This window comes from Notamacropus eugenii, chromosome 4 (genome assembly GCF_028372415.1).
Source record: "Notamacropus eugenii isolate mMacEug1 chromosome 4, mMacEug1.pri_v2, whole genome shotgun sequence".
Lineage (NCBI taxonomy): Eukaryota > Metazoa > Chordata > Mammalia > Diprotodontia > Macropodidae > Notamacropus > Notamacropus eugenii.
The window spans coordinates 19,783,823-19,806,868 of record NC_092875.1 but is presented as its reverse complement, the minus strand read 5'-3'; the positions used below and the strand labels follow the sequence as shown (position 1 = coordinate 19,806,868).

The following is a 23,046-nucleotide window of genomic DNA, read 5'->3' as shown; positions in this document are numbered from 1 at the left end:
AATCCTGTCTCAGATATTTACTAACTCGGTGACCCTGGGCAAGTCACTTATCCTGCTTGCCTCAGTTCCCTCTTCTGTAAAATAAGCTGGAGAAAAAAGGCAAACCACTCTGGTATCTCTGCCAAGAAAACCCTAAATGGGGTCACAAAGTGTAGGGCACAACCAAACGACAACAAAACACAACTTAAATGATAATTACTAGAATTTATGAAGTGCGTTAAGGTTTGCAAAGGACTTTACAAATATGACCTCATTTGATCTTAACAAAGAGAGGTAGGGACTATTATTATCCCCATTTTACAGATGAGGAAATTGAGGCACACAAAACTGAAGTGATTTACTCAGGGTCACATAGTTCGTGTCTAAATCTTCCTGACTCCAAGTCTAGTGCATTATTCCCTTTGCTTCCTCAAATTTAAGTTTATAATTCTGACATTCCAAACACAAAAAGTCTGAGCTGGGAGGGGTTTTAGAACAAGGAATGTCAGAGCTGAAGACACTGTTAGAATACTGTATGGTATAATTTGAACTCAAATCCTTCTAACTCCCAAGTTTGGTAATCTTTCCACTCTTCCCTGTAGCTGCCTCATATACATTATTTAATGCAATCTTCGTATGTTTTTTATTAAGGAGGAAACTGAGGTTCAGAGAGTGAGTGGGGCAGAGCAGGGGCTGTTTCCAAAGCTCTACTCTGATTTCTTAAATACTTCTGCTACTTTGCCTTTAGAATATAAGCTCGGTGTTAGTAGAAACTATTTCATTCTTCATACATTCTTTGAGTCCCCAAGATCCTATCACAATACCTGGCACATAGTAGGTGCTTCCATATTCTTATAAACCAGTTGAGAAGATGTAATATACAAAAGTATAGACTTATGCTTCAAAAAACATTGCAACTCTTGGTATTAAAACAATATTTTATTTATGGGAAATAAAGTGATCAAGTATATCCAAACTGCCCCATATATTAAATTCTTAAATAAGTTTCTGTAATTTCTCAACCAGGGAAAGATGGTGGTGGCCTGTGCTGCAGGGCTTCCTCTGATGACTGAGGCCTCCAAACCACCCCATTTTAATTTTGAAATCTGAGGAGAACATAGAGACCATTCCAGATACAGTTAAAAAAAATTTTCAAGTTGACGAAATGAATAGAAAAGGTCTATGTTGAGAAACCTGAGTTTTACCCCCCAGGTTCTCTCCTCTACAGAGTCTCTCCATGATGGACAGAGTTGAATTTGTTTTTATCTTTCTTTTTCCCCAGGAAGTTTCAAAGATCGGAGGATTTTGCAAAGAAATGCAAAGACGTTCTCCGTCAAGCGGTCCTGAACTGGTAAGATAGCAAGCAATGTGCTTGGAGATTCGATTCCTAGTCAGCTGCAAACTGTCTTCTCTGGTCAGTGAATGAAAAGCCATTTGCAGAGCCCTGGAAGGAGAGGGAAACCTGTAAGCTACACCAGATAAACACTCCCCATGGGCAGAGGGGACAGACGAACCACTGCTAGTATCCTGAGAGAACTAGAGATGTCAGAACTGGCAAGGTCAGATGAAGTGAGTGGGAAAGCCCAATGAACACTGGGCAGTCAGGGGAGGCCGAAGCAGTGCAGTGTTTTGGGGACACCCCATCCTTTTAAGCCTAGTAGATGAGATTTGTGTGGCCCCAATAGGCAGGTCCCACCTGTTCCATACCTGGAATCAATCATTCGCTTCGCGAGTGAGAAGAGGTGGTGTTCGGATTCACCTGCAGGCAGAGGTAACAGGCAAAGAGAAAAGTCACTTAGACTGTGGGGCAGACCAGAGGCATTGAACACAGTCACCTTTGATAAGACTACCAAGTGTGGTCCCCAACCAGATTAAAATGGAATTGGAAAATATATAATGAAATAAATAAAAATATAATACAGCAGAGAAAATGATAATTTAAGGTTCTTTAAAGTCAATATGCAGTTGGCAGGGATTGGTTTCCCAACAGTTTGACAACACTGGTGTAGATGACCCACCTCTCTTATTTCCCTGAAATGTGTCCCATCAGTGCACAATGCACTGATGGATGGATAGAGATAGTAGATAGACACAGATACACTTATACATATATAGTACACAATATGAAAACATAAATGTATATACAATTATATACATATGTAGGTTTGTATATATGAATATATACATATGTGTATATGTTTATGTATGTGGGTAATATGTAAACATCTATATGTATAGGCTCTCATACATCTCCCCACATATATGCACGCGTTATCTCCCCTTACAAATTATAAACTTCTTGAGGGCAGAGGCCATTCCATTATCCTGTCTTAGTATCCCTAACTTCTATCTCATTACCTGGCACACAGTAGGTCTACAATAAGCACTGCTTATCTATTGAGAGAAGGACTGACTGATTTGTATCCATGATACTTGGTACAGTGCCTGGAACATTTCATAAACTGTTGATAACTGAACGATTAGCACAGTACCTAGTCCACAGTAAGTGCTTACTAAATGCTTTCTGGCTGAATGGCTAACTATCTGTCTGACTACTGTCTCATCACATTTTCTAGCTCTTGAAGGTCTGCATGGCATTAGTGAGATCTCTTAGTGGGTCAGTCTTCAGTTGCCTGTGGATGATGAGAGGTAGTCCATGGATCTGTGTGTGCGTTTGTATGCATACATACATACATACATACACACACACACACACACACACACACATAAACCCAGATAAGGACTGTGAGCAAATTATAATGGGAAGGGTGAGGGAACAGGGCAGAGGAAGACCTACTTTTCAATGGCTTCTACAGAGAACCAGGAGGTTGAGAAATGACAGAAAAAAAGGGGTCTGGTTAAAGACGGGTGATGGCAGACTCACAGAAGTGTTAGGAATGGAAAAGACACAGAATGCAAAATGCAAGAGTTACGAAAAGCCTCAGAACAGGATATGTTATGGCTTAGAGAAGCCTTAGAACAGGGAATGTCACGGCTGGGAGGGGCCTTAGAACAGAGGATATCAGGTAGAACAGGGGATGTCAGGGCTGGGGGAAGGGCCTTAGAACAGGGAATGTCAGAACTGGGAGGGGCCTTAGAACAGGGGATATCAGGTAGAACAGGGGATGGCAGAGCTAAGAGGAGCCTCAGAACAGGGAATGTCAGAGCTGGGAGGATACCTTAGAACAGGGGATGGCAGAGCTAGGGGAAGGGCCTTACAACAGGAAATGTCAGAACTGGGAAAGGTCTTCGAAGAGGGAGTGTCAGGACTGTTCCTCAGAACAGGAAATGTCAGGGCTGCAAGGGAGATCATCTTCAATCCTCTTATTTTAAAGGTGAAACTAAAGACGGTTAAGTCATTTGCCCAAGGCCCACAATAAAATACTGGCAGAACCAACCTCTGAACCCTAGACTGCATCTCCCAGTACAATGTTCTTTCCTTTACACAAAGAGAAGTAAATTAATTTATTTGACTTCTAACCTGTAAATGTCCTTTCAAATTTGCTGGTGTTTTAAAATCTCCTTTCATTACCTAAGAAAGAAAAAAATCAAATAGTAATATTAACAGCTAAGAGGCCTATAGTATGTTAAATACATGATCTCACTTGATCCCTGTTAAGGTGCTCTTAAGGTGTTATACTTATAGTACAGATTAGGAAACTGAGGTACAGAGACTTTACTTAGACCTAGGGTATCCCAGATAGTAAGAGGTAGAGCAGAAAGTTAAACCCATTTTTACTTCACACCTTTCCCACATTTCTTTCTTGGGAGCTACCTATGTGAGGATGATACACAGGTATAAACTGAAATCCAGAAGGAAAATGACTTGCCCAGGGTCACAAGGTTGGCATGTGATGGGACCAAGATTCAAAGTTAAATCCTTTGACTCCAAATCTGATGATTTGTTATCAGTAGTATAGTAGTACTGTTATCAAGTCATTGTGGTTGTTTTTGCATGACACTGGAATAGCACTTTAACATTTTCAAATCTCTAGAATATGGAATGTCAGCATGGGAATGGAACTTGAAACATGGAATGTCAGTGGGAGGAGGGGCCATAGAACATGGAATGTCAGCATGGAAAGGGAACTTGGAACATGGAATGTCAGTGGGAGGAGGGGCCATAGAACATGGAATGTCAGCATGGAAAGGGAACTTGGAACATGGAATGTCAGTGGGAGGAGGGGCCATAGAATATGGAATGTCAGAATGGGAAGGATCCTCAGAACAGGATAGAAAGGGTGGAAGGAGCACCAGATGTAGATTCAGAGGACCTGGGCAGGAATTTCTCCTCTGTCACTTCCTGGCTATGGGACCTGGAGCAAGTAACTAGCTCTATCTGGGCCTCACTTTCCTCATCTGTAAAATGAGAGAGTGAGATGAGCTAGATCCCCTCCACTGCTCTTTATGGTTTGCAAAGAGTCTCACATACATTATCTCACTTGAGGCTCATCTCAGCCTGCTCAGGGGTGGGTCCTATAATGTGACTAGGCCCACTAAAGTAGAGGAAAATGGGGCAAGGAGATTCATCCAAGGTCACACAGCCAGGAAGTAGAGGAGCCAAGACTTGAACCTGGATCTTCTGACTCCAAATCCAGTACTCATGTTGCTTTGTAAGGACTGAAAGGTGGGTACAATTCATAGCATTCAGGCAAGATGCTACTACTTCACTTGCCCTCCCTACATACCCACAAGGTGCCACAGTGCATAGAGTGCCTGGCCTAGAGTCAGGAAGGCTTGACTTCCTGAGATCAAATCCAGCCTCAGACATTTACTAGCTGTGTGACCCTGGGCAAGTCACTGAACCTTGTTTGCCTCAGGTTCCTCATCTATAAAATGAGCTGGGGAAGAAAATGGCAAATCACTCTAGTAACTCCACCAAGGAACTGAAACAATAATAACATAGCCACAAATACTTGGGTTGAGATCAAGACACTAATGGACTTCCAAAAATGCATTTGCTAAGTTTCAAGGCAACTATGAAGGTTTCTACCTATTGATGGCTGAAGATCTACAATTCTTCCCTGCTAAACCCCAAACAGAGTGTGCCACCTGCTCACCCGATTTGTGTTATTGACGACAAGGGGGTCAGGATTGCCATAGTTTGGTGGGTTTGCATAGGGATCATAGCCGAGCCTGGCCAACATTGGGGCAATCCGGGCCATGTCCTTCAGCACGTCTCCTGGAATGTGGCCGGTCCATTTGGACAGAGCTTCCAGGTTCACAGGCTTGATGACCTGGTCAGTCGACCTCTCTATCCTGGGGAGAGACAACTGAAATTAACAGGGTCACAAAGCTGAAGTGGAACATTTATTATGAATCCAACTCAATAACATTTGAAAGGAAGCACCCTGTGGCATAAGGTAGTCACTCTGACCTTGAAATACCGTTAAGGCTTGAATGATTCTTACATGGGGGAACAGTTTGGCATGGTGGGTCAAGGGCTGGATCTGGAAGTCAGAAGACCCAAGTTCAAGACCTGCCTCCCATACTTATTGGCTGTGTGACCTTGGACAAGTCACTCATCAAAGTCTCAGGCAACTCTCCGTAAGATACAGAGAAGGTGCTAATCTGAATTGGTGGAGGGAGGTCTCCACATCGACAAAAATTACAGGTCTGGACTCCTCCCTCACAAAAAATCAAACACATCTATCAAGTGCCTATATGTGCCAAGCTCTCTGGGATAAAAAATTATATGGTTTCTTCTTTCAACAAGCTTATAATCACATAATCTCAGAGTTGGAAAAAAAGCTCAGAGATTATTTAGTCCAATCTATAGTGGAACAAGAGTCCTCTCCATTATCCAGTAAGTGGTCATCTGGTCCTTGCTTAGAGACTTCTGGTGAAGGGGAGCTCACTCCCTTCCCTCAGCAGCCTACTGCCCTTTGAGTCAGTATTAATTGGTAAAGAGTTATTGCTTACAACAAGCTGAAATTTGGCTTTTGGTAACATCTACTCATTGGTGGCTCCCAGTTCTATCCTCTGGGGCCAGAGAGAATAAGTCAGGTCCTTTCCTATATGACAGCCCTTCAAATACTTCAAGGCAGCTCTCATGCCCATCCCCAAGATCCCTAGTCCCTTCACCCAAGTCTCACATGGCAAAAGCTCAAGGTTTTTCATCATTTTATTATATTTGGCCCAATTTCTGACCCACCTACCTCTGGGAAATCCAACTTGGACAAGATACCCAACATTCCTGGGTCTCAGTTTTCTTATCAATAAAATAGTGGGAGAAAGGTGACCATAGTGGAAAAAGAGCTAACTGCTGAGTTAGAAAGACATGGGTTCAAACATGGCGTCCAACAGAGACTTGTTGTGTGCCCTTGGATGGGTCACAGAACCTTTTGATGCTCCAGGCATTCTCTAAGACCATAAGCCTGAAGAGGGAGTTTCCTTACTGAGAATTATGCCAATAAAACCACAAAACTGGTTCAAAACCAAAAAATAAAAAAAAGATAAGGTCAGACTAGATGACTGCTGGGATCCACTAAATATATGATCTTGTGTATTCAGATTCACTCTAATCTCCATAGTATCTCTGCCTGGCCCATACTACTCCTAATGGGTCTCAGTGATGTGTAGCACTGAGGCAGTTGGGTGGCTCAGTGGACAGTGATGGGCCTGAACTCTGGAAGATACGAGTTCAAATCTTAGTTCAGATCAAATTACTAGCTATGTGACCCTGGGCAAGTCACTTAACTGTTTCCTTTAATCCACTGAAGAAGGAAATGGCAAACCGCTCCAGTGTCTTTGCCAAGAAAACCCCATGGACACTACTGGCATGTGAGGGGCCTTGGGGTCATGACAGAGTCAGATACAACTAAACAATGTGTAGCATTATCCCACAAAATTCCCACCTGTGCTGGTACACAGGTCACCTAAGGAGCTGTTAAGGATGCCACCCTCTACCCCAGAAAAATCCCCTTCTGCTGCCATCTTGGTACCTCTTACAATATTTCCTGGGCCTGGCTCATGAGGGATCTTTGCAGTGACACCTCAGGATCTTTAAAGGGCCAAGGGACTAGAATTATGGAAACCCAGGACAAGAAGCTACCACTGAGTCCAACCCATCTTCAACCAATAGTCATCCTGAGCAGAAAACTTGGGAGTAAAAGAGTGTCTTGGGCCCAGACTGCCACTGGAGACTTACCTGCCTGTCTTTCTTTGGTTGTGGAGGTAGGAAGACCTGAATTCAAATCCTACTATTGATACTTCTAGCAGAGGAACTTGGGCAAATCACTTTACCTTCCTCAGCTTCAGTCCCCTCATTGATAAAATAAGGAAAATGACAACACTCCCAGCATAGTTGTGAGGAGCAAATAAGATAAGTGAAATGCTTTGCATACATTGAAGTGCGATGTCAGTAAATGTCAGTTTTTATCAGCAGAGGCATCGTCTCTGTCCTGGTGAGCCTCCAAAAGCATGGTTTACAAAGACAAAGTACAGTACGATGCACAGACAGCAGTGGCTTAGAGCCAGAAGAGCCTGGGGTTCATGGGCTGTCTTGGAGATACTTGTTGGATGAAACTGGGCAAGTCACTTAATCTCTATGTGGCTCATGCAACCCCTCAGGACTTGTCTACTGGTTGTTTGGTCAATAAGCATTTATTAACCACTTGCTATGTGTCAAGTACTGTGTTAAGCTACAAAGAAAGGCAAAATCACATCTATGACATCACAGAGGGGCTGCGATCTGTGTCAGTGAAGGGAATCCCCAACAAGGAATTCCTGAGACTGACAAAATCACAGATACTACAGGATTTTCAAATTACAAAGTGATACACCTAAGGTTGTCCTTCTAGACCTATGTTTGTAATAGGGAGAGTCAATCTTTGGATGTCTGGTGGAAAAGAACTTCCAGGTTATTGAGTCCAACCAATCTATTTGTACAGATGAGGAAACCAAAGGGCAGAGTGGAAGGCTGGAGTGGGGTTAGGGTCCTGCTACTCTGCTTCCCAGCCCATGGCTGTAACCTGGGAGCTCTCCAAGGTTCCCATGATTCCCTCTGAAGCTTGGACAGAAGAGGTTGGAGAACTGGGATGACTGAGAAGAAATGGAGACCGGGTACAATCCAAATTGGCATTCCCAATGTCCCATCCACTGACCAGCCTCCCTAATGTTACATCTTGGGGAGGAAGGAACGTGGAGTGTGGAGCCAGCCAAACCATTGGGGGTCAAAGTGTGGGAGAGCTCTGAGGCCCAAGAGCCTTTGGAGGAAGAAGCATAAGGGTTTCATTCTTGCAAGGGCCTCCAAGCTGCCCAATACCTGATCAGACAAGATCCTATCAACTGAAATTCAGAAAATTGCCCAAAGTCACACAGTTAAGAAGTGGCAGGATTCTGGTCCCCTGACTCCCAATGTACAGCTCTCTTCCCTGAATCTCTGGTAACAGAACTTTCCTTTGGACAGGGGGTGAAGCAGCCATTGAAACTCAGACACAAAAGAGGGAAGAGCATTGGAGCTGGAGGTCAGCAGGAAGGAGATGTAGCCTGTGATTGGCTTGCCCACTGCCTCCAGTTGTCAGAAGGATGGCTCTCTCTCTCTCTTTCTCTAGGCCTCAGGCTCCTGATATGTAAAATGGAGAAAAGGAACTTGGCTCTTTTTATCAGACTTGCAGCTTTACAAAAGAGGAGGGATTATTTTGGCCATCAGTGACTGAGAGGGGACAGGAGGCAAAGATCTCAAAACCCAACATCCATGGTCCATGTTCATCTCTTGTTGGAGGCTGGCAAGGGACACTTAGGGCTCTGTCCTGGGATGGCAGCGGCCACATGTTTGATGGATGCCAACTATATAACAAAGCGTCAGGAAAAATCAGTGCCCCAAACTATGGGCTGCGCTAATCCTGGCTCCTGCCTCTAATAATTTTTATGTGTATATATATGTATATATATATATATGTATGTATATACATACATACATATATACGCATACGCACATATATGTATGTATGTGTGTATATGTATATGTACATGTGTATGTATGTATATCTTCTCTCTCTTTGGAGCCTAGGTGTCAGCCTTGTCCATAGGAAACCAACATTAAAAGAGATTCCTACAGTAATTTCTTTTTAGAAACACAGAATTTCAGACCTGGAATGAATCTTTAGATATTGCATATAAACAAGAGAATATATCTTGTTAGACTTCAAAGGGCTCTTGAAGATAGGACATGAGAGGTGGGAGGCCCTTAGAACAGGGAATGTCAGAGCTGGGAGGAGCTCAGATACTGACTCATTCACTTATTTTACAGAGGCACAACTCAAGTAGGGGCAGTCACTTCCCAGAGGTCCCTGTGTGAGGCAGTAACAACACTGGATTTAGAAGCCAGCTCTCTTGACCCCTAGGCCAGTGCCCTTTCCCTCCAGTTCACTGCCTCGCTCCTCATCTCAGATCTCCAGGTCTGACCGAACCTCTCACTTGCTCTAAAAGCTCCATAGCTCTTTGCTGCCTCTATGAAAACATGCAACTGGCCCTTCAAGTCTCTCCAACCCTTTCTCTGGCCCATTCCACTTTGCACTGCCCAGGTCACTCTATGCTGCTGCTAAACTGGCGCACTAAACAGCAACACATGCTATCTACCACCACCAGGCCTTTGTGTGAGCTCTGCCCCAGGCTTGAAATGCCATTCCCCTCCATCTCTTGGCTCCACCAGCTCCCTCCATATCTGTCACTCATCACAGGAAGACTTTCTTCTACACCTGAAATGGCTGCATCTTTATATTCTACATTTTATTATCTGTATACATGGCACCTTCCTTTCATGATGGGAGGGATTATTTTCATCTATGTCTATATTCCCAGCATAAGGATTAGCATGCTGTAGGTGCCTAATAATTGTGCAGTGAATTGCTCTGCCCCCTTCTCAGAAGGTGCCAGGAGATTCCATTTACTCAAGATACCACTAGAGGGGTAAGTCCATGGCCCTACTGGACAGCTATTCCAAAGTGGCCCCCCGAGTCCAGGGCTCCTGAGAAATCCTACTTGTCTCAGCCAGGAAGCATGTTGTAGGCCTGTGTTACAGGCTGGGGGTACAAAGACAAAAGTAAAATAGACCCTCTCCTCAAGGCACACATATTCTACTGGGGGAAAATAAGTCACTATGAAATATATACTATGCTAATGAAAGATATCTGGGAAGGCACTAGCATTTGAGGGAGAACTATGTAAGAGGTGGTACTTCAGCGGAGCTGTGTAGAGAGCTTGGGTGTGTCTATAAGAAAAATGGAAGGCATTCTAGGCATGAGGCACAGCCTGAGCAAAGGCATGGAGACAGGATATGGAATGTTGTGTATAAGGAAGAGCAAATAAGCCTGTCTGGCTGGAATGCATTAATGGGACTGATGTGACTAATAATAATTAATAGTGGTAATAATAATCATTAACATTTATATACACATACTATGAGCCAGGCACTGTGTTCATGCTAAATGTTTTAAAAATATCTCCTCTGATCATCACAAGAACCCTGGGAGGTAGGTGCTATTATTATTCCCATTTTACAGAAGAGGACACTGAGGCAAATAGAGATTAAATGACTTGCCTAAGGTCACACAGCTAGTAAGTGTCTGAGGTGAGATTTGAACTCAGGTCTTCCCGACTCCAGCCCAGTGCTCTATCCACTGCAACACCTAGCAGCCAATAATAACTACTGTAATAAATAAGAATACTATGCCTCTAATATTCATCCTAACAGTCACTATTTACATATCCCTTTAAGACTGGCAAAGTGATTTACACAGATTAACTCCTCTGACCCTCACAACAACCCTGTGAGGTAGGTGCATCCCAATTTCAAAGATGAGAAGACTGAGGCAAACAGAAATTAAGTGCCTTGCCCAGGGTCGCAGGGTATCTGGAGCAGGGTTTGAACTCAGGTCTTCCTGACTGCAATGACTGTAATAAGCCTGGAGAGGACCTCAGACATCGTCAAGTATAATCCCCTCATTTTACAGTGGAAGAAAATGACATCCAGAAACCTTCAGTGATTTAAGGTCATGCGGCTAAGAAGTATCTGAGTCAGGATTCGAACACTGGTCTGCCTGACTCCAAGGTCACCATATACCTGGAGCAAGAAGAAATCCTATGACCAGAGCTCTAGCCTGGAAAGGAAGCCTTGTGCTGGGAGCCCCACCTGACAACTTTACAGATGAGAAAACTGAGCTTCAGAGAGGTCAAGTGATTTAAGGCCACACACTAACTGGCAGAGCTAAGCTCTAGATCTGGGTCCTGGCCAACACTGTGAAAGGCATTAAATGCCAAACAGAAGAGTCTGCATTTTATTCTGGAGGCAAACAGGAAGCCTCTGAAATTTCTTGAGGTAGGGAGTGACCTAGTCAGGTCTATGTTTGGACAGCCCTGGTCCCCGGCACCCGCCAGCCAAGTCTCCTACTCACTTGGACAGAGAGACCCCCCCCGGCTTTCCGATGAGATCCTCGTGGTGAAGTACAGCCTCGCTCCAGGAGATCCCTAGGAAATTCATGATGGTCTGCATGGAGCGCCGAGGGTGCAGCACCAGCTGCTCATAGTAGACGGGCAAGCACTTGGCCCGGCCCACCTCCATGCATTGGGAGTACATGACTTCAATGGCTTTGTTCCACTTGGTGAGGCAGTCGCGGTAGCTGTTGATGTCAAAGCCAGCGATGGTCACCTTGCGGGTTATCATGGAGTGTACAGATGCCCGCCCGTCCCGCACCATGAGCAGAAACTTGGAGTTGGGGAAGAGGCGGGAGAGATAGACAGAAGATTTGAGGGTGAAAGGGTCCTTGTTGCAGAGGACGCGGGCAGGCTCGCCATGTTTGGCAATGACTTCCAGGATGAAGGCCTGCATGGCCGCGTCCAGCACCTCGTCCGTGACCCCGGCCTCATCCAGGCGCATCTTCTCCCGCCCAGAGCGTGACCAGGCCTGGCGCATGGCCAGCACTCTGGGGATGATACGTGTCTCCTCGCCACAGCGCACTTCTGGGTGGGCATCCAGCATAGCCCGCATTAGGGTGGTCCCGCTGCGTGGTACACCCCCCACAAAGATCAGAGGCATCTCCTTACTGTAGCGATACTCCACCTGGTCGGCGCCCACCATCACCAGCTCCTCCTGCTCGGGCCGCATCACACCATGGCTGCGACCTGAGGACAGAAGCTGTTGGCATGCCAGCATCTGCTGCCCTAGGTGGGTGGCCAGCACGAAGGCCAGCGTGAGGCCGGCCGCCAGAAGCAGCCGCCGAGCACTCAGCCGCATGCTGTGCCCAGGACAGGGGGTGACACTGGGCACGGCTGAGGTGCCCTCTTCAGCTCTCTGTCAACAAGCTGCCCACCTGGCACGTACCTGTGGAGAGAGTGGCACATGTCAGGGAGGCATCCTTAGCAAGCCCAGGCCTCTCTGTCTCTGGCTACTAACTGTAGCTTATGTGTCTATGAAGTTCATTTTAAAGTGTGCAGAGCATTTGGCAGCAGGAAGCGAGCTCACTGCAGTCAGAGGATCTCAGCTGCCATCTAGTCCTCATTTTACAGAGGAAGAAACTGAGGTTCAGAGAGGTAAAGGGACCTGGGATCCTAGATCAGAACTGGATAGAGCTTCAGAGGGGCAATAAACTTTGATTAAGTGACGACTATGCACCAAATACTGCGCTGAGCACTTATAAAAAATCACCTTGTTTGATCCTCACAACAGCTCTATGAAGTACATGCTATCGTTATCCCCATTTCACAGTTGAGGAAACTGAGGCAGATGTAGGTTAAGTGACTTGCCCATGAGAATATAGCTAAAGAGTTTCTGAGGCCCAATTTGAATTCAGGTCTTCCTGACTCTAGGTCCAGCGCTCTATCCACTGCACCACCTAGCTGCCTCAGCGAGCCCCACTACCTCATTTTACAAGGGAGGACACTGAGGCCCAGAGAACATGTGACTTGTCAAAAGTGAGCCAGGCAAAGCTTGGTGTTTAATAAGTATTCAAGTTCAAGTCATTTGCCTTCCAATCAAGAGCCCTGACCACAGTATCACATGGCCTCAACCTCACTGACCTAACATTCTCTCACTACTCCCATGTAGTGGAAGTTGTCTCCTACGACTCTTTCCTACCAGGTTTCCTTTTCTCCGACTGTCACAAAACAGTACCTGGTACACAGTAAGCACTTAACCGACAATCTGGTCGATTGATAGGATAAGATACCTTGGATCCATTGTTTAGAATCAGAAGTTCCTAAATCTAGAGCTAAAAGGACCTCAGAAGCCACTGAGTCCAAAACCCTCCTTTTACAGATGAGGCCCAGTGACGTAAAATGATTTGTCTAATAATATAATAATAAGGACATTTATATAACACTGACGATATGTCAGGCACTATGCTAAGTGCTTAACAATGACCTCATTTGGTCTTCATAACAACCCTGGGAGGTAGGTGTTACTCTTACTCCCATTTTACAATTGGAGAAACTGAGGCACACAACAGTTAAGTGACTTGCTCAAGGTCACATAAAGTCATACAGAGGCAGGATTTGAGCCCAGCACTTTCTACCACACCACACCACCATATCCTCCCTCCCTATTAGGATTATCATTTTGATGAGATCAAGTCTCGAACCTTAGCCAGCAGCCTCAGAGGGCCCTTTTGGTGTCATCAGTCACGATCAAACAGTTACTAAAACTTTTCCTTCTTCTTTGCAGAGGTAGACCCATAGGGTGAGTCACTTTTGGTTTTTTCCCTCCTCATTTTTTTTTCACTTATTTGTTCTAAGGGACAATGTGGTGCAGGGGGTGGAGAGCTGGACTCAAGTTGTGGCTCTGCCCCATACTGGCTGCGTGATTCTCTCACCACTGGAGACAACTCTCTAACACTAAACTGCAGAGAAGGTGCCAACCTGCACTGGCAGAGGGACTTCCCTCCTCTGGGAGTCTCCTGTACCAATGAAATCACAAGTTCATTCTCTAGCCTTAAAAAAGCCAGCTCACTGGGTTAATCATAAGAGTTGGAATGTATATTATACCTTAAGGTTTGCAAAGTGCTTTACAAACATTCTGTTCTTTGAGCCTCACAACTCTGGGAGATGGGCGCTAAAATTCTACCCATTTTAGAGATGAGGAAGCTGAGGCAGACAGAGGCTAAATGATTTGCACAGGAGCACACAGCTAGTACATGTCTGAGGCTGTATATGAACCTGAGTCTTCCTAACTCCAGGTCCTGTGCTCTATCCACTGTACTACCTAGGGATCTATGTAAAGGCAGGCAAAGAGATCTATTCAGAAATGAAGGTACTAAAAAATGACTTAAAAAAAAATTAAAGAAGCAAAAACAGTGGGCTGAGAACCCTTGAGGTATTATTGCAAGGGGTCTTTCTCAGCCAATCTAATCATGTGTGTGAAATACCCATCATACACCTGGGCATACAAAGACAAAAAACCAGCTGGCCATTTTCCATAAGGATGTCACACTGACATATAAGTAAAAGTACAAGATAATTCAGCAAGGGCAGTATCTCATTAGCATGTAGGGGGATATGTTCATACTAGCTCACATTTCAAAAGGGCTTTAAAGTTCACAAAGTAAGTTAGAGACATTTCATTTTGATCCTCACAAATCTTGAGAGGTAGGAACAATTATCCTCATTTTACAGATGAGGAAACTGAGTCAGAGACAAGTTAAGTGACTTACCCAGGGTCACACAGCTAGTAAGTGTTTCAGGCAGGATTTGAACTCAGGTCTTCCTGACTTCAGGTTCAGTGCTCCAACCACTGAGCCACCTAGCTGCCTGCGTGAGAGGCAGTAATTGAGTTCAGCCCAGAAAGCAGAGAGGGATTCTTAAAAAAACTGACATACTTCCTGTGGTCTGAATAAATTGGATCAGAGGATCATCAGTTCAATGCCCTCTAATGTGTTTTGGAGAAATACGTGCTACTATAATCCAAATGTACATGGAGGATGCTGTGATAAATAAAAGGTAAATTCATTAAAAGCATTCTTTCACGTGGGTATTATGAATGGATATCCCATTCAGTGGATATTAACAACGATTCTTGTGTGGAGTAGGGAGAGGTCTGGAAAAAAATGTGATGTTAAAATGGGGTCCAAAAGGTGAGGAGATAAGTATGTGTTGGGGACCCTGATTAAGAGGCACCAGTCCAGTTGAAAGATCACTGGATCTGGAATCAAACCGACCTCCTTGGCTTTACTTATTTCTGATCTCAGATAGCTCCCTTCCATGATCTAATCTTTGGCTACCTCATCTGTAATAATAATGATGATAATAATAAGCATTTATAGAGAGCTTTAAGATTTACAAAGTGTCTTACAAATGTCTCATCTTAACTTCACAACACCCTGGGAGGTGAATGCTATTACTATGTCCATTTTACAGATGAGAAAACTGAGGCAGAAGGTCGTTAAGTGACATATAGGGTCACACAGCGAGCAAGTATGTAAGGCTGGATTTGAACTCAAGTCTTGCTGACTCCAGGGCAACTTGGCTGTTTCTATAAAATGAGGGGTCTGATAAGGCAGCCAGGGCAGAGGGGATAGAGTGCCAGATTTAGGAGACAGGAGTACCTGGGTTTGAATCCTGCCCCTAACACTTAGTGGCTGTGTGACCAGAGGCAAGGTGTTCAACCTCTCTAAGACTCACTTTTCTTCATGGGTAAAATGAGCTAGTGGATAGCAATGGTCTCTTCTAGTTCCTATGACCCCAGAACTAGAAGACACCTTTGTTTTACAGATGAGGAAACTGGGGCCTAGATAGGGAAATGGACTCATTCAAAGTCTCTATGGCAGAAAGTAACAAGGTTTCTTCCAACTCTAAACTCTCAAGTGCTCTACCCCACCATCCAGAGCACACTCCAAAACAGAGGGAAGCCCCTAAAGGCTCAAACAGATGTCACAATGTTTGTGAACCAAGGCTCATCCTCTTTGTACAGTAAGATAATTCTGCTAGAACAGATTTACTCTTACTTTACATAAACTTCCTACAAACCTGGTGATGTCACTTCCTGGACCACAACAAATTAGAAACAGAAAATGAGAAGCAAGTCTGGGAAAGAAGCAAAAAGTGATAGCAAATAGCCTAACAGCCAGAGATGTGATGGAAAAATTCCAAACAGTAGACATAAGACCTGTGCCTCTGACAGCTGGGATCCTCGGAGCTCAGTGAGATCATTTGTTGTTGTTATTCAGTCATTTTCAGTCACATCTGACTCTCTGTGACCCCATTTGGGGTTTTCTTGGCAGAGATACTGGAGTGGTTGGCTATTTCCTTCTTCAGCTCATTTTACAGATGAAGAAACTGAGGCAAACAGGGTTAAGTGACTTGCCCAGGGTCATAACGAATTTACTAGAGCACATCTAGGGATACAGTCTCATGACAACCCTAAGCCATTACAAAAATGGCCAATGTTGTCATATCCTCTGCTCAAGAAGGCAAGTAAGGATGCTTCTACTGGGAAATTCACTTCCCAAAGCAGCCTGCTCCCTGGTGGGCCATGCTGAGCTCTGCTGATGTGTCCAGCCTAAATGAGCTCCATCATAGCTGCCCTGTCCTGCTGCCTTAGACTAGAGCAATGGAGAGAGGGGAGAGCAGAACCCAGATCTTGACTGATTCCTAGTCTCATAATCCTTCCACCAGCCTCTCCTGTCCCTGGGTTAGGAAGATGCAATAGTACAGGGTGGGAGCTGTCCAACAAGAGAATACTCTCCCTCCCTACTCATCCGTACCTCAGTACCTCCAGCCTCCTTCAAAGCACATTTCAGGTGTGGCCTCCTATAACAGACCTTAGCCATTTCCCTAGTTGTAACAGTTCTTCTGAGTCCCTGAAATTTGTAGTTACTCTGTATGTATATATGTGTTACTATGTATGTATATGTGTATATATTGTACACATCATTTCCCGCCAGCAGAATGTAGCTTCCTTAATGAAAGAGACTATTTTAGTCAATGTATCTCCTTGGCACATATAGAAGCGTCCAATAAACATGTGTTAAATTCTATCAAAGGGATTGTCTCATGAAACTCTGGGAGCCCGTCATCCCCAGAAGGGTTGAGGTAGAGGCTTGACTGGCCACCTATTAGGGGGGACATGGATGGGACTCCTGTACCATCTTAACATTGGATAAGGTGACATCTAAGGCCCCTTTTACTTCTGAGATCTCTGAGCTCCCCAACATGGTTCTGGGTTAATTCATTAGGGAAGGGCACAGCTATTCTTTGCCCTATGGATCAAATCATCATTCCAGGGACTCCCCCAAGTATTTCATTCTCTGGTTACTAGTACCTTGTATATGTCATCTCTTCCAAGCAGGAAATGTCTCACTTCTAAATTTATCTGCCCAGGGCTTAGCACGGTGTCTGGCAACATGGGCTAGCCATCTGTTCATTCATCCCAATCTCAGGCTAAGAATTAACCCCAAAAAGGCCAGCAGAGGGCAGAGTACCCCAACACAACTGAGTGTTACCAAGTCATTTTTCTAATATCCAATGCATTCTTGAGGCTAGCTGATGACTCCTTACAAGCAAAAACAAACAGAAACTCTATTTTTCTTGAGACAACTTTAAGAGCTATTGCAGAGAGATGGATCCAGGGTTCTTCCTGACTCTCTCCCCCCCAGCCAGCCTGACCACAAACTTCCCATCAAAGTTCCAGCATCCTGTAATGGCTAAAGGTTTCCTCTGCTTACACAGGTGTGGGGAACCTGCAACCTCAAGGCCACAAGTGGCCATCTAGGTCCTCAAGTGTGGCCCTTCGGATTTGGTCTGAATGGACTGACTGAATCCAAAGGGTTGCAATTGAGAACCTAGAGGGCCACATGTGGCCTTGAGGCTGCAGGTTCCCCATCCCTGGTTAGGGGCTTTCCAGAAGTCTGAGTTTCCCTTTCAATTCCTGTAGACTTCAAGAACACCAAGAGGTTCCTGACCACAGGGCCACTGGGGGCTGCCCCTTCCTTGTTCCTAATGCCTTTGGGAAGGCTGGCTATCAGGCACCTGGGAAAATGCTTCTTACAATATTTTCCATTCAGAAAATGCTGTTACTCAGAGAGCTCTGAGGTTATTTCCAAGAATCAAACTGGTTAGAGCTAGAAGTGACCCTCATTTTACAGAGGAGGAAAATGAAGCTCACAGAGGCTCAGTGACTTGCCTAACATTACAGAGGTGGCAGTAACAAGCACCTACTATATTCTCTTTTAATAAAAGGGGAATTTGAAACTCAGTGAGAGGTAAGTGACTCATCCAAGGATACCCAGCAAGTGAATGGTAGGTTTCCACAGTAGAATTCTGATCTGAAGACTTCCCTAGCCACCTCTTTTTAATGCACTAGGTTGAAGGGCCAGGGTATGATGTATTCAGTGGACTTTACCACCACCTTGGACCTTTTCCCATCAGTCTGCTAGAATGTAAACTTGTGAGCAGGCAGCTTCGTGAATAGGGTGGATCTCAGCTACTTACTAGCTGTGTGACTCTGGCCAAGTCAGTCTTTGTAAGTTTGTTTCCTCCTTTGTACAGTGGGGATAATGACAGCTCTTACCCCACAGGGTTGTTGTGATTATAAATGAGAGAAATGCCAACTATAAGACTTAGAGAAAGTTTCATTCTTTGCCCTCATATCCCCAGTGACCTTCACAGTGTCCAGTATACAGTAGGCACTTAATACTTGTTGACTGATTATCTGATGTCTCATTTCCCCCAGATTAACAGTCTTCCTCTTCTTACTTAAATGTCAATGTTATCTCCAATTCAGTAACTGGGGCCGGTGATTCTAGGCCTGCCCTAGACCTACCAGGGAGAATAGGTAGTGAAGGCACTGGAACATAAATTCAGTTTCCTTCTCTGTAAAATAAAAGGGTTGGACTAGAAGGTCCTTAGGCTCCCTTCCATCTCTAAATCTTGTAGTCCTATGAAGTCCATAGGGAAGCATCAGAAAGGCCCAAAACAGCCATCACGTTTACCATAGCTCATGTACTTTGTCCAGAAGACTGTGTGCTGAGAGGTCTGTGCTTTTATTTTACAGATATAACAAGTGAGCTTAGCCATGTTATTTCCTGACCTGTGGTAGACTGCAAGGGAAATGGCGCTGATTAAGCTGATAGACACCTTTTACTGTGGTGGTCGTGAGGTCTGATTTGTTTTTTCAAAAAATGAACTACAAGAGTTTGCCATTTTGTTTGTCATGAGGCAGAGTAGGGCTCCCCCTCCTCCCCCCCAGAGCCTTCTGGGAAAGCTGCACCTGGCTCTGTGCTCTTGTGTGAGCCAAGTGGCATGCAGGCCAGGATCTTCCCACAGGCTTGCTTCTGGGCCTTATCAGTGGGAGGGAGAGATGGGATCTGCCCTTTCCTAGCAAAGGCTGTTTGGCGAGGCCAGAGCTCAGCGTGAAAGAGGCCAAGGTCATGGACTTCTGGCCAGCTCTAAAGAGCTAAGAGCAGGCCTGGGTTCCCATGGGTAAGCAGGTGAGGGGCAAGAGATGAGCCAGTGCAAACCCATCTAGGAGAAAAAAAAGGGGCTCAAACAGCTGCATCGCAAATGACAGCCACTGAGGAGAGTGGGGAAACCCTGGTAGGGGGAGAGAACACCGAGAAGGCAGGAGAGAGCTTTGAAATCCAAGGCAGAATTGATAAGGAGGAAGAGGATCAGAAGTCAAGGCAGGTCCACCTAGAGCCATGATGAAACACTACAGAGAGGTGGTCAACCCCAGGTGAGGACCTCTCTGGGCTGCAGAGAGCAGGGAAGGGTCAGTGCTGTAGCCCAGGCCCTGGCTAGAGGCTCTTCATTCTATATTCTCCTCCCTACCTCACCACTTCCAACAGCTGTGTCCTAAGTAACAATGCATGACACAGGAAGAAAGCAAGACCCATTGGAAAGAATGGTGGCTCTTCGGGAGAAGGTGTGGGTTTAAATCCTTCCCCAGCAGCTATGTCTCAAGTAACTGAATGCATGATATGGGGAGGAAACAAGACAAATTGGAAAGAAGATATGGGTTTAAATCCAGCTTCAGCTACTTACTACTTTATGACCTTGGCATAAGTCACTTCATGTTTCTAAGCCCATCTCTTCATCTGTAAAATGGTGGGGTACATGGTGAAAAAGCTTTCCACCTCCTGAGAGAGAACTAATGAGATCTGAGTATAGATTGAATTCATTTTTCATGCTTTGCATGACTTCATATGTTTAATTGATAACATATGGCTTATTTTCTCAATGAGGGAGGGAGGGGCTGGAGTGAGGCAACAAATTTGGAACTCAAAATTACAAAAAACAAATGTTAAAATAAAAAAAAGATTTTAAAAATTGGGTTAATGAGTAGATTCCTAGAGTTTTGCTTCTAAATTCTATGATCCTATGATGTTTGAGCCTCAGTCTCTACCTCTATAAAATGGGCACAGTAATATCTGCACTAGGCACTTTTATAGGAATGCCTTGGGGAAAGCACTTTGTAAGAATTAAATTATAACAAGGACGTGAGAAGTCATCATTACTCCCCCATCACCCAAAGACCAGAAGGGACTAATTCACAGACTTGTTCTGCCTGGCCTCACAGCATGCAATCAGAACCAATGAATAGTCTAAAGAGCCTTTCCAGCTGGAACAGTCTAAAAAATCATTCCCAGGAACCATGGGTATATCTAAGGCCCTAAAAAAAGGCAATGGCATTAATTCCAACTCTGATCATCAAAGGTTGCAATTTGCCCATCAATCATGACAAGTTTTTGGTATACCAATATTCCTTCTAAAAGAATGCTTTTGTGGCCAGTAAGCCTCCATTCTGATATAGGCCTCCATCACTGTAATATAATAGCCTACTGGTGGGTCTCCTTCCCTTCTTTCCTTTCAAGCCTTCTCACACCATACTTTCCTCCACAACCAAGTGCTCTTTGATCCAGTAACACTGGTTCCCTTGCTGTTTTTACACAGGTCATTCTCGTATCCTGACTCAGTGCCTCCTGCCTGGAATGCTCCCCCTCCCAAATTCCTTAGATTCCTTTTAAGACTCAGCATAAATCCCACCTTTTCCCAGGAGACTGAGGGCATGGACTCTGGGGGTATTTTTGTCATTTTTTTCATTCCTATCACTTAGCAAAACCCATGGCATACGGTAGTACTTAATAAAAGTTTATTGACTGACAGACTGGAAGTCCCAGAGAGGCAGGTTTAGGTTTGATATCAGGGAAAACTTCCAAATTAGAGCTGTCCACATGAGGGAGCTGTCCACATGAGGGCTTCAGCGGTAGCTTCTCCCTCACCAGAGAGGTCCTGAAGTAGACAGTGTATGAGGACTACCTGGGGACAGTAAGGAGAGGATCTAGAGTCAGGTCTAGGCTAGCCTAGCTGGTTTCTAAAGTCCCTTCCAACTCTTGAGATCCTGTGATGCCTGCCTCGGATTGGTCCCCAGCTAGCTGTGTGACTTTGGCCAAAGTCTCAAAAGCTCTAGGAGGCCTTATTTCCTCCTCCGTACAGTAAACCAATAGGATGGTAGTCCTATTTGGGAATCCTTGGTTTCATTCACTACTTGCTCAAGCACAGCCTTCTACAGGAGGCCTTTCCTGCCACTACCTAGTAGCTTTATTGGATGTGTTATGTCTATGTCTTGCAGTCTTCCCCAATAGAATATAAGCTTGAGTGCATACAAAGGCCTGGTCCACAAATGGTGCTTCATCCATGCTTATGGACTGATCCATGATTCTAACCTGGTTAGAAAGCTAGCCTGAGAGTCAAGAAGTGCTTCAGGAGGCACATTCTAGCTTCATGGCCCTAGAAAAGTCCCTTAACCTCCCAATGCCCTCAGGAAATAGTCACCAAAAAAAAAAAAAAAAAGACTCTTAAGTCACATAGAAATGGCTCATATGTATTGATAAAGGGTATTTCCACCTTGAGAGTTCCACATACTGATGGAACAGAACTGGACTAAGAAAAGAGATTCAAACTAGTAGAAGCATGCAGATCTTTCCCCTAAAAGCCAATGCTTATTTTCATTACCCCATTTCTTTTTAAACTTTGTTTTCTTACCCACACACCTCATTTACATGCTAAATATAGACGGGACAACAACAGGACTTTTCATATTGCTTCCTGTTACTTTCAAGTCCCATGAAATATTAATAGTGCCCAAGTGCTGGCAGGCAGCCCTATTAAATATTCAGCACGTCGGTCGCTCTTCCCCACGTGCCTGCCGACCAGTCATTCCCATGACAGCGCCTCTGCAGAGCCCTCACTTACTTTCCCAGGATGAGTCCATTGTTGTCCTCCCAATTCTTCCTCAATTTCCACAAAAGGAGGGTACCTGGAGTAAGGCTGAAAAGAGAAAAAGAACAGTTTAGTAATATGGTTCTATACCCAAAGATGTGGGATTTTCCATGGTCCAGATATGGATGAGGCATTGATTTTAGAGAATTCTGCCCCTGCCATGCAGAGCCAAAGGCTCATGTCGGGCCACAGGCCAGTAATAGTGATAATGGTGCATGTCCAGCTGGGATACGAGGTCAAGAAGACCCAAGTTCAAATCTGACATCAGACATTTGTTAGTGGAGTCACCCTGGGAAAGTCACATCACCTCTGTTTGCCTTAGTTTCCTCATCTATGAAATGGGGATAATAACAATTATCTCCCAGAGTTGTGGTGAGAAATAGATGAGATAATAATTATAAAGCATTTAAGCACAGTGCCTGTAACATAGTAGGCATTACATAAATGCTTATTCTTTTCTGTCTCTACCTCTGAGCCTCAGTTTCCTCCACTGTGAAATAAAGGGGTTTGCACAATTCTACAAGGCAAAATATGTTACCCATCTCCTGACGGAAGGGTGATAGACTCAAGATGCAGATTGAGACATGTATTTTTCCAACATGGCCAATGTGGGAATTCATTTTGTTTAACTGTACATATGTGTTATAAGGATTTTTTTTTAAAATTTTCAATGGAGGGGGAGGGAAGAGGGAAAGAAAACAGATTTTTGTTCATTGAAAAAAATGAATTAAAAAAGAAGTAAGGAAAACAATTTGAATCGTGTGGGAAAAAAAGACATTCAAACATCTATGCCCTTTGACATAGAGAATCTACTGCTAGGCATCTATCACAAGAAGGGTAACAGACAAAAACAAAACA

At 44.5% G+C, this 23,046-nt stretch overlaps 1 protein-coding gene across 6 annotated transcripts in view; it reads right to left on the bottom strand.

The window, feature by feature from the left end:
* Nucleotides 1-899: 899 nt before the first annotated feature.
* The window catches only part of TPST2 (tyrosylprotein sulfotransferase 2), a 66,846-nt gene continuing 44,699 nt past the window's right edge, over nt 900-23,046 (bottom strand). For 4 of the 6 annotated variants that reach the window (XM_072600083.1, XM_072600085.1, XM_072600087.1 and 1 more), the window contains 6 exons: nt 22,162-22,236; nt 11,376-12,301; nt 5,040-5,238; nt 3,461-3,511; nt 1,687-1,738; nt 900-1,423 (listed from right to left, as the gene is read on the bottom strand). In XM_072600083.1, the coding sequence (XP_072456184.1) occupies nt 1,697-1,738; nt 3,461-3,511; nt 5,040-5,238; nt 11,376-12,214 (1,131 nt within the window). In that variant the 5' untranslated portion in view covers nt 12,215-12,301; nt 22,162-22,236 and the 3' untranslated portion in view covers nt 900-1,423; nt 1,687-1,696. Of the gene's footprint in view, nt 1,424-1,686; nt 1,739-3,460; nt 3,512-5,039; nt 5,239-11,375; nt 12,302-14,624; nt 14,722-22,161; nt 22,237-23,046 lie in introns of all 6 variants that reach the window. The other 2 variants (XM_072600084.1, XM_072600088.1) reach the window with 2 other exon arrangements.